At 39.1% G+C, this 11,944-nt stretch overlaps 1 protein-coding gene across 1 annotated transcript; it reads right to left on the bottom strand.

The window, feature by feature from the left end:
- Window positions 1–776: 776 nt before the first annotated feature.
- On the bottom strand, window positions 777–8,828 carry si:ch211-153l6.6 (glutamic acid-rich protein). Its single transcript, XM_053647710.1, has 4 exons — window positions 8,433–8,828; window positions 3,526–5,566; window positions 2,967–3,055; window positions 777–1,976 (listed from the first exon to the last, which is right to left on the bottom strand). Exons 1-4 carry the CDS (start codon window positions 8,556–8,558, stop codon window positions 1,881–1,883), a joined length of 2,352 nt encoding a protein of 783 aa, XP_053503685.1. The 5' UTR covers window positions 8,559–8,828; the 3' UTR covers window positions 777–1,880.
- Between the last annotated feature and the right edge of the window lie 3,116 nt (window positions 8,829–11,944).

Raw genomic sequence — 11,944 nt, forward strand, 5'->3', positions numbered from 1 at the left:
AAAATGAAGTCAGCTGATTACCTGAATGTACTGAATGACCAGGTTATCCCATCAATGGATTTTTCTCTTCCCTGTCAGCACAGGCATATTCCAGGATGACAACGGCAAGATTCATCAGGCTCATGAACATGTGAACTGGCCACCACAGAGTCCTGAGCTTAACTCCATTGAAATTCTTCGGGATGTGATGGTTTGGTTCGACTCTCCCGTCCTCAATACAAGATCTCGGCCAAAAATGAATGCAACTCTGGATGGAAATAAATGTTGTCACGTTGCACAAGGTTGTCGGAACAACAATGATACAATGAATGTGCACTGTAATCAAAGCTGAAGGTGGTGCAACGGGATTTTAGAGGGTGCGAATGGTTCTTTCGACCAGGCAGTGTAGTATCGTGTTTTATAGTGTAAATGATTTTCGGTCCAACACTGCCCCCTACTGGCACAACCCGCAATCCAAAGGAGTTTACTACTCAGAAAGAAAAGAAAACTAAAAAAACAGTAAAGCTTTAAAAGGTACACCACACGCACCTTTCTAGGTAGAAGACACATTGCAGGTACAAATGTAGTACATTTGAGGGTCTCACTCCAACCACAAGGAAAGGTTTTAAAGTTTAGTACCTTTTTTTCTGAGAGTGTACAAGTTTTTCGTCACACTGCCTCAGACAATTTGGTTAAATTAAATGAAGAAAAATAACATCAAATATTACATAAATAAGCAGCAGGACCAGTTTAGAACTGAAATCACAGCTTGGCACTTTTCATGGCTCACCCCTGACCAGTAATGATGTTTTAGCACACAAAAGTATCAGCACCACACAGCACTTATATTTCTTTATTTCAAGGATAAATCAACAGGAAAGTTGTAAAAGCAATGCAGTAACGCAACAAGCCAAACAACCAATAATGAACATATGCATATACTATATTCTGACTCAATTGTGTAATATGTATCAGGCAAGAATAAATGCTGGGAGCATTAGTGTGCAAAATATTCACGAAGCTAAACAGTGCAAAAAGAGCTATTATTAATAATATCTAATGAATCAACACTGAGAGAAAGTTCAAGAATGGTTCAAAGTCACTACAGATCTTGCATTGAGAGTTTTTCCAGATTAGTTTTGTCTGCTAAGTTCATGTGCTTTGTACTTCCATGTTCTGTTGAAATTAAATATCAATTTAACTTTAATATGTGAAATCATTGTGCAAATAATTAGGCTATATGTAAATAATAATAATTTTAAAAAACCCTAAGGATTCGCATTACTTGTTCATTAAAAAATTTCTCATTCAAGAGGAAGAGCTAAAATTGGAATCAGAAAAAATCTGCTTGTCATTATTGTCTTTCGTCTTCTTTATATGTTCAGCGTCTTGTGAATTCTATTATAAATTGTGTTTCAAGCCATATTTACACATCTAATGAGGAGAAAATAGAGTAGGAAAATAGCTTAGATATTTTTAAAACAGTATATCCATTTCACTGTAGCATCATCCCTTTAATTTGTAACTCACCTACAAAAAAAAAAAAAAATCAAACGAAAAAACAAAACAGTTGGCATAATGAGCACATCTGTTCAATTAAGTTTTAAATAACAAATGTATAATCCATTTAAATAAAGAAAATAGTAAATGAGTGCTCTACCAAAAAGCTTTATTATTTGATTATTACTTGGAGGTTAAACAGATATATGACTCTAAATTGAAGCTATTGTCAATTGTGAAATAAAAAATATAATGTTTCACAAGTGCCTAATTAGAGTGATCACATATACCTATATCTAATTATTTAAATATTTAACTTGAACTCATGTTTAAACTCATGTAAGAAGAAAGATTAAAATATGGGGTGTTTAAAATCTCTTGGTTTGGCAGTGTGGTGCTGTTCAAACGTGTTGTTGTTGATTGGCCAACATCGCTGCTTCCCATCTCTGAACGAGGGCACTTTTCCTTCGGACTCTGGTATAAGGTGCCTCGGGAAACTAAAGGAAAGAGTTTCACCCGTAAAACGGCTGTAGGTGCCAGTTTCATGGTGAAAATGTACAAAAATTTAATAAGACGTCACAAACGATGGAGAAACACGATGAATGAGCAATGATATGAGAAATTAAGCTAGCAGGAAATGGTCTTTTTATTTGCATGCGCAGGGGATACATTTGAGTAATGAGATTTAATAAAGTTTGCTTTTTGTCAAAATCAGCAGTAATGGCTCTAAAACCAGAGTAAAACAATGTAATGGTAATTTTCACAAGGGTACTGTTTAATACTAGTAACATGAAGTCGAAATGCCTGGACTGCAAGACACTTAGTTTTTGAGCAAGCTCCCCACCGTATGCCTACATTAGATTCTGGCAAATGAGTAAATGTTGTCTTCTTAGCTAAGTGAGAAAATTTAAAGTCAATATATTTCCCAGAATAAACTGTGACATGTTTTCAAAGTGGGGTGTATGGTGGCTTAGTGGTTAGCACGTTTGCCTCGCACCTCCAGGGTTAGGGGTTTGAATCCCACCTCCGCCCTGTGTGCGTGGAGTTCGCATGTTCTCCCTGTGCTTCGGAGGTTTCCTTGGGTACTCCAGTTTCCTTCCCCAGTCCAGAAACACGCATTGTAGGCTAATTGGCATTTCCAAATTGCCTATGGTGTGTGAATGTGTGTGTGATTGTGCCCTGCGATGGGTTGGCACCCCGTCCAGGGTGTCCCCACGCTTTGTATTCTGAGTGCCCTGGGATAGGCTCCAGGCTCCCTGTGACCCTGAGTAGGATAAGCAGTATGGAAAATGGATGGATGGATGGATGGATGTGTTGAAAGTGTTTGATAAGTATTTGACACTGGACATGCACATCTCTACATTACTCAAATGCATCCATGAAGAACACAAAAATGTAAAAAAATAAATAAATACACTTAAAAAAAAAAAACCCACCAAAAAAACCCCCAAAAAACAAAAACAAAAGCAGACATGATGATGTTGTACCTTCTGATCGCAGGATAAAGTGGAACGGTCCATTTTGCGTGCCTTCAAAGGGGAGGAAGGGGAGGACTTACATTTCGCTGGCAAACCTCCTAACATAAAGACAAACCCAAAATGCAAAAACAATTGTATTTAGTCAACTTTCTGTACGTATTAACATTATGGAACTAAAATGAATTACTACCAGTTCATGAAAGATGTATCGATGATACAGTATTTTTGCCAATGTATCAAAATAATACACGAGGAAGTCGAATGTTTCATCTGTAGAAGCAAAATAAATGTTCCCATTTGAAAAGAAAACCATTCTGCCATTATATGATTGAAATGAATCAGATTCCGTGGAGTGTACCTGCAAGTGGACATTTACTGTTACGCTATCTGAGTATCTGGCAATGTTTCAAAGCTAGATGTTTAATAAGAATATTTAAAGTATTCACAGCTATTTGAAAAGATTAATGTTTTAGCACACTCTTATAATTTGTATATTTTGACAATATTGCTTTTTAGAATAATTCACGATAACCACATTTGTGCTTTGACAGATATTTAAATCAAATACCTGACTTGTCGTAGGTGAAATTCTGCAGTGAGCTGGGAGACACCAGAATCGTGTCATATTTCTCTTTGGAGTACAACTGCGCCCTCTGCCTCCTGAATTCTTCATCTCTCTGCTTCACCTCTTTGATCTCCTGGTCCACCAGAGATAGTGTGCTGTGTGATCGCAGTTTGAAGAAGGGGTTGTTGTGGAATGTGCTCTCTTGGGTCTCCTGGCATGCACTGCTCAGGCAGAACTCGGAAGCACTTCGGATGATGAGATTCGACGTTTCCAGGATGATGACGTTGCTTGAGTCTGAGGGCCACTCATGGAACCTGTTTGTCACTGGAGAAAGCAGGCTTTTCCCCTTTTGCCGCTGGTTTGTCGGATGCGAATCCGGCTCAAGGATGATGACGTTGTTGGCCACCATCTCATGATAGGTTGGTTTTGATGAAGGTGAAGCAGTAACAGAGACGGTTGGTGGTATGGTGCTAGAAGGTCTCTGTGACCTGCACCTGTCCTCACGTGTGTTATACGCTGTCCTTTTCTCCTCTGGAGCTGACTTAGCCATCATCAGAGTCACTGGTCTGGGTTTATTCTGCACAGGTTCACTAGAAGGTGACTTTGACATGGCTCTCTCTCGTTTGAAAGATTCCTCTCGCTCCATAGTCTCACGGATTTCCCTTTCGACTGGAGTCTCTGGTTCATCGTAATGAGACCGGTAGCTTGTGTCATCCAGGCCCGAGTCATCTGAACACGGGCTAAACTGGGTATACTGGTAGTCACCAAGACTTAAATTGTCTGAATCCGGATCTCTCTTGGGCCGTTCCAAGTTGCGCATGGGTGTATACATGATGTTATGTCCACCCTGCTTTACGGTAGACTGCTGTACCTGGGCCTTGCATTGTTCCTCCATTTTCTGCCACTGCTTACAAGCCATCCTGAAATCCACATGCTCTGTGCTGACGTTCTCGCTCTGCATCTCCTGAATCACGCAATAGTCTTGCGGCAACTTCTTATCGAGCTCAGAGGTCGAGGCAGACAAGCGCTGCAGGCTGTGTTTCACATTTTGGCTCGGATCCTCCTCATTCTCTGGGATCTTGGATAAACTGCTGTAGTGTATGGAGTCAATATAGGAAATGTCTTCCAGCTCACATTCAGTAGAACATTCCGGCTGCTCAAGAGTGTCAACACTTTCTGTCAACACTGTCGGATCTTCATCTTCATCAGGTTCAGCTTTACTCTCGGACTGGCTATGAGTTTCATCCTCCATTGCATGGTTTTGGTCGTTTGTCTCTTCTTTGACATCAAGGGTATCTGATTCCAAAATGCCACCAAACTCATCTTCATCGACAACGGGAGAAAACATGGCCTTCCACTGCTCCTCAGCATCACTGTCCGATGAGACAATAGCCATCTCTACGTGCAGGCAGTCACTCAGGTCATCTCTATCATTATCATGGCAGGATTCAGTAGAGGCGTCAGAAACAGCCAGCTCCTTGATTTGCTGTTCCAACACAGATTCTGGTTCTGTTTTCAGAGCTTCCTGTGGTTCTTGGTGTTCTGGCTCTTTTGCATCCAGAAAGGATGTTGTGTTGTTTTCTTCCTCCACCAGCTGGCCTTGTGCTTGGGGATCTGTGTCAGGCTCCGGAGATGGCACAGATTCTTTGAGATTTGACTCCTCTTCCTCTGTCTCTTTTATCATCGTGTCCTCTTGTTGGTTTGCACTTCCATCACTTTCCTCTGTAGCCTCACATTCATTGGCTGTGCTGTTGCTTTTGTGCCGAGTTGCGAGTGGGGAGTTGCCCTTTTCAGTATCCAGGCATTCAGAGAAATGTTCCTCAAAGCATTCTTTATCATCTGCGCTGTGCTGGTATTTGTCTTCGTCTTTTTCCCCAAGATCCATTTTATAGTCTTTTACATCAGCCATTTCCGAAAGCTGGCTGGTCTCCATGGAGACGGCCTCGGGGAGGTTTTCTTGCTCTTTTTGTTGCGGGTTTAAAGAGTCTCTCCTACCCTCATCTATTTCATTCTCATTTGGTCTTTTCACACCAGCTGTGGCTCTCTATGAAAGTTAGGTTGAAAAGGTTTAGGCTCATGACAACACAGAATAGGGACAAAAACATTAACCAAGAACGTCAAACTTATGTCAAACCAACATCTTCCCATCTTCTCAGTCTCAGAATCAAGGAACAATTCATAAACTCAGTGGGTCAAGTAGATCAATCAGTTGTCTAAAGCTGTTACTCTGACACGTCATCATGTCACTTTAACTTCCTTGAAGTGGCTCCATCACACATCACCAAACAGGATGTGAGCAGAGATGTTTAACTGGCTAAACTACCATGAGACAGGTTTCAAAGCAAGCATGGAATCTGTGTAAGTGGGACAAAGATTGACACCAAAGGAGGTTTCACTAGCAGCAAAGGTAAAATGAGTACTAAATGCTTACCATGTGCTTGCATTTCAGTGATTGCAAACCTCACTGATATGTTACAACAGCAAAAGAAATCTATACAATTAACCATGACTGGTAAAATAGTCCAAGAATTTATTTCATATTAAAACCTGGCTGCAAATGTCTGACTTCTGGCTGAAAATTGTGCTTCAAATACCCTTAAGAGTTCCAAACATATGTGTTCTCTGCACTTCTGTTACACAATTTAGTTTGCATTATGGAAGAATTACAGACTCCATTATGGGAGAATTACAGACTCTTCTCATTTGCATCTCAATAGCAGGTAAGATCAGACACAAGAAAGAGAGACAAGATCCTAGAAGAGACAAGCTGCATAGTCCTCCAGTGCTTCTGATTGCACTGCTTTATCCTTTCTTCTATCATCCTTTCCGCACATCACTATCTAGAGGATTAATCCCATGTTTAACCAAGGATTTCATCTAAGCCGCCAGATATAACGTCCAATAAATCCTCCAAAATATTCTTATTTTGTTGTTTGTGCTAAATTGTAGTATAACTGAATTAGGGATGGGACCGTTATGATAAATTCATGGTTTGATAACTGTACAACGTTCTTGTGTTTGATTTAATCGCTGTATCTTAACATTTTCAAAGCAAAACAAAATGTTATATAACCCTGCAGCGCTGCTGCAATTAGTAATATATTAAATTAAGATTTATAGCTGACTGAATAAAACAGGGTTGCTCTTAGAGGGCTGAGAACTGTGAAAGAGAACTGTGACAAATGTCTGAACTGTTTGCTCATGGTACTGCATTGCGTAATATTAAAGAAAGGACAACTTCAGGTGTCCTTATTACTGTAGAGTGGTATACAATCTCACGTCCAATAGAAACATGTTCTCCTAGCTGTGTTTCACTCCAGAACATTTGGCGAGCGCAAATTTTTTATTCAGTGTCAATGTTCAGAAACAGCATGAAACGGTTGCTTGGAAACAGAAGGTTGGAATCGGAGGTCCTTCACGGATGCAGAGTGAATCCTCCCGAGTCGTGTTTATTATAAATGATTACAGCCTACCTGTGAATTCAGGACATAATCTTTTCAGTTTTACTAGTTTTATGTAGGAGAACTGTGAAATGGAATAAAAATCTATTTGGGTGGAAAGGACATCCTGTCCTCTTCGATTTGACTGTTATTGATGAGTGACCAGCATTTGCCCAAAATACACCATGCTTTTTTGGAAATTGACCACTGTCTGGGCAACAAAGCCAATGACGTCTATCTACAGATTGTACATTGTAAAGTATATCCCTCATGAATAACAAGACTAAATTTATAAATAGCAATGCTAACTACTTGAGGCAATTTGGCACCGTATGTATGTATGTATGTATGTATGTATGTATGTATGTATTTATTGCCCTTTGCCATTCTGGTTGGTCTTTGCTAAATATGCCATGGCATCAGGCTCTAATATAACATAACATTATGCAATATTATATTTTATTTTAATGTGAGGATCCAGTTATTACATATAATTTGAATATTATGATTTTAATAGGTAACTGTTATAGTACCTAAACAAGCTTTCATCGACTGTACCCAAAATTTGTTGATTAACAATAATATATTTTAGAATACAAAGTAGTTGGAAATATTGTGCATCGTATGTTGTGACATAATTTATCCATGTATTCATTTTCAGTGAGTGTTCTGTCCTGGTCAGAGCCACAGTGGATCCAAAGCCTATCCCGGGAACACTAGGCATGAGGCACGAATCACCAATCCACTTACCACTATCCAGCCCCCCTCCCCACCCCCCCCCACACACAGGCAGAACATGGGAAACTCTGCACAGGCAGTAACCTGAGCTCAGCATTGAACTGAGGACCCTGGAGCTGTGAGGTAGCATTGCTACCTGCTGCACCATGCTGCCCACATCATTTATTGTGATGTCATATCATATCATATAATATTGATCAGCCTTACTCTTTTTGCCCCCCCCCCCCACTTTTATTTCAATCTATTGAACAATACACTTTAATTCATTTGGAAAAATATATCATGTTTTGATAATTATGCAAAAATGAAACAACAACAACAACAATAGAAGAGAAAAACAAACAAACAAACAAACAAAAAAACATTTGCACTACCAATGCAAATGTCAATCAACTGCTCCACTGGCACTGAAATGCAGTCGCCCTTGTCTGTCATTCACAAATCCCACTGGGTTCATGTGGGTTCAAATGAGCCTCACTAACTTCATATTGATGCCAGATCTGCAGGACTGGGTGCAGCTCAGCAGCAGGAGGGAGTCATGAAGAAGAGACAGTCACAAAGAGCCAGAGATAGCCTAATACCATGGATTTATACACATTAGATTTCATTTTTAAACAAAGGATGATGCACGATTAGTGTGTGCAAGGGTCTCGATTGGGAAACGCATTGGAAGAATACAACAGGGAAATCATCAACAACAACAACAACAACAACAAACATCTGGGTACCTACCAGCAGCTTCAAAACGAGCAGCCAAACAGAGATCATCTCCAGTCTACCGCAGCTCGTGCATGCTTGCACGAGTCGGAGCAGCACGAGAGACCGGGCAGCAGCGCGTCGCCGTCGCGAGCGAATCATAGGGTTCAGTTCCTGCCTTCTTACCTATCGATCACTCAGCAACAGTGTGCCGTGAAGTGGAGCGGATGGAATGTGCATTGGCAGATTGGCAGGAAAGCCTGAGAGCTGCTGTCTGGTTAAATCCATAAAGATGCACGCAGTCTGTTCTCTCTCTGCACAGCTCTACAGGAATAGAGACAGACGCACGCGCAGGCTGCAGTGAGCGCTGCCAGCGGGGGCTCTTGCTTTGGGCGCCCACACACTTGTTATAAGCAGCTATTGAACGCCTGTGCTCATGCAATTGAAGTTTAAAGTCGATGCTTTGAACCGAGTTTGATGCGTGCAAGTCTCTCATTGCTAATTGGTTGCTTAGAATCACTTTAACTAGCCAAAATGGATCTGAGTCACTTTTCTTCTTCACCTTAAATCCTTATTCAGTAATTCCTACAAATGATTCAGTAACTACTGTGAAAATAATATGAGTCTAGACCATTGGCTCTCAAAATAAAATTGGGGTCTATTCACCTTGGTACAGTGGTGGAAAGGCAACTCATTATTATGATCAGTTATTATGGGTCCAAGCAGAGTGTACTTTAAAACAAGCACATCTCTTGTGAAATAAGGTGTACACTGAATGTTCATTTATCTGCTGATTCTTTAGCATAAACCACAGAAATGTGACTTTTGATCCATTTAGCCAAACCCCTTTTCATTTATGATTATTTGCACAATATACACAACCTACTTTTGCAAACTAGTCCTGGGATTTTTTTTTATTTTATCTTATCAGAGTTATTCAGCAGAGTCTGAACCTCAATAATATTCAGAAACATGTTGCAACATGTTGAAACAATGGCTGCCATATGCAAATGAATTTTAGTTGGGCAGAGCCTAGTGTATTTTACTCAAACAGCTGGAACTCATTATATATATATATTAATGGGTTCACATGAAATTGGAAAGGCTTGTTCAGGACTATACTCTGAAGCTGTTTGCTAGGTTTGGGGCATGGTCATCCATATTAGGCAGGGTTAATTTCAAATGCATATTTCTCAGGAATTGTAAATCAGATCAGCAGAAATTTGGTGTACATCATCACTGTGCTAATCTGTAAGTGGATTTCTAATGATGGGTTACCATAATCAGCAAATCAGCTTTCAGAAGGTTATTATTGAGCTACCAGCAAAACCTAGATATGTATGTGTACATGTATGGTCCCTTTATTGTATATGTGGCAAGAACTGGCCACTGGGGATGCTATTTGCGAAAGGTGCTTGGATCCCACAGATTGCTCCTTGCAGCTATATTTATTTTTGAGTTCTAAGTTGAGTTATTAGCCTGTTTGAGTGGTCATTTGAAATGGTTTTAATCCCAACCTCAACAATCCATAAAAAGTTAGCCTATAAGTAAAAAGAACTTGGACCCTAAGGTGTTTTGGAGGTGGAAAGTTCAGGGGGAAAAAAGCTCTATTAAAAAGTCAATATATGAGACCATGTTGTTCATTCATGTGAAATCAAACAAATCTAATTGTGTTGTTAGTCATTAAAACCTTACTACAATGCACTAACTGAAATTTTCACAGTACTTGCAAAGTTGTTCTTGTTTTTTTTTTTTTTTTTTTTTTTAAATTCGATATTTAATTGTTTCATTTTGTTAGATAATCTTTCCACATCTAACAATTCTAATAACTACTCTAATAGCTATTTTTGTAATATTATTTATAGTGGTCTATTAGCTAACCACCTTCCTTTACTAGCTACAAGAGTTATGTTGTGTATGTGTGTTACCCATTCTGATGTTTGATGTGAACGTTAACTGAAGCTCTTGACCTGTATCTGCATAATTTTGTGCATTGCTCCACATGATTGGCCGATTAGATAACTGCATGAATGAGCATGTGTTCCTAATAAAATGGATGGTGAGTGTATAATAAATAAACAAATAATAATAAAAAAATATTTTATATGTATATATATATATATATATATATATATATATAACTGTCAAGATTTTCTTTGGTATAAGCCATAAGAAGTTCTGAATGTAAAAATAAAAATAAATAAAAATAAATATCCTATTAAAAGCCTAACAATGTTTGTTTTAATCCATAGAAAAAAGCTCACATATTAGAATGGTTAGCTTTGTATTCCTCACATTTCATCTATGCTTTGCACTCATCTTAGGTGTGCCAAGCAAATTCTCAGTTCTCAGTAGTTTTACTTTAACATATCAAATGATCAACCTCTTAAATATTTAACTACTGAGGTACGTTAGAGCAGAGAAACTACTAAACACCAAGCAGACATAACCACCAATTGGCTCCCCTGGTCTGACAAAATTTCCCCACTCATTACCTTTAAAGCTGTTCGAATGTCCCCTTCTGAGAAATCCAGTTTCAGTCCACTTTTTGATTATTTCAAAAACCACCACCACCACCATAACAACAACAACAACAAACAAAGTTCATTCTGACATGTTGATTATGCAGTTTCCCAGTCCAGATCAATCTCATGACTTTTTTTTTTTTACGATAATAATTGAACAAGTAATAACAGTGTGAGCAGATAATAACATAATATCTAATGATCATTTTACAGTGAAAAAATAATGGCCCCCTTCCTCTGCAATATCAAACTGAAATGACAGCATTCCATATTACAGTATCACAGTACTTGAGGTTATAATCTATTCTTTCCACATCTAATAAATGTGATAGCTACAATTAACTCTTCCTATTATTCATGGTCTAATATCTAACCACTTGACTCGCAGACATTTTCTGCTGTATACATATTTACAATACACTGCAGCCCCCTTGGGTTGAATACGACTGTTTTAGAGCAATCAACCAGGAGAAATGTAGTCACTGCGATTTAGTGGATTACAATAGTGGATTACAATTACATTAAATAAAGCAGTATGAGGTTTTTAGCAAGTCTTTTACAGTCTTTTTTAAAAATGGTTTCCTTTGCCTGATTTTCAAGCATGGTTGAAGAACAGAACATCCTCCAAGACTGAGCTCTGTGTTCAGAATGTACAGCATGGCCCATATTGGTAAAACAAACAAACAATCTCCACAGGAAGAAAGGTTAGAGAGCTAGAAGATCTAGAACAGATCTCTTGGTCCAGTTTGCCTGTTTTCACTGCTAACTCAAGCTGTGCTGTTTTTTCTTCTTCATCACCATCCATCCCACACACAAGTGTATATCAGTGTAGCCTGCATAAACACCAAGAGATTTTAACGGACACACACTCACAGTAACTTAGTTTTTGTCTTCTTTCTCAGTTTCCTCCCACAGAACTGCAACATTTGCGCAGCGCCCCCTCCAAAAGCCGCCCACTCTTCCAACCTCCATCTAATGCTGAAGAGTGACTCACCTCATGGTGCTGAGACAGCACAGATGTGG

This window comes from Ictalurus furcatus, chromosome 17 (assembly GCF_023375685.1).
Source record: "Ictalurus furcatus strain D&B chromosome 17, Billie_1.0, whole genome shotgun sequence".
NCBI lineage: Eukaryota > Metazoa > Chordata > Actinopteri > Siluriformes > Ictaluridae > Ictalurus > Ictalurus furcatus.

What these genes read in the sequence shown, in the direction of transcription:
- si:ch211-153l6.6 (XM_053647710.1), bottom strand. Translation starts at nt 8,558, where the DNA reads ATGATTCGCTCGCGACGGCGACGCGCTGCTGCCCGGTCTCTCGTGCTG. An exon ending in TGCTCGTTTTGAAGCTGCTG is followed by an intron (nt 5,567 to 8,432) that starts GTAGGTACCCAG and finishes TAACTTTCATAG; the next exon opens with AGAGCCACAGCTGGTGTGAA. An exon ending in TTTCACCTACGACAAGTCAG is followed by an intron (nt 3,056 to 3,525) that starts GTATTTGATTTA and finishes TCTTTATGTTAG; the next exon opens with GAGGTTTGCCAGCGAAATGT.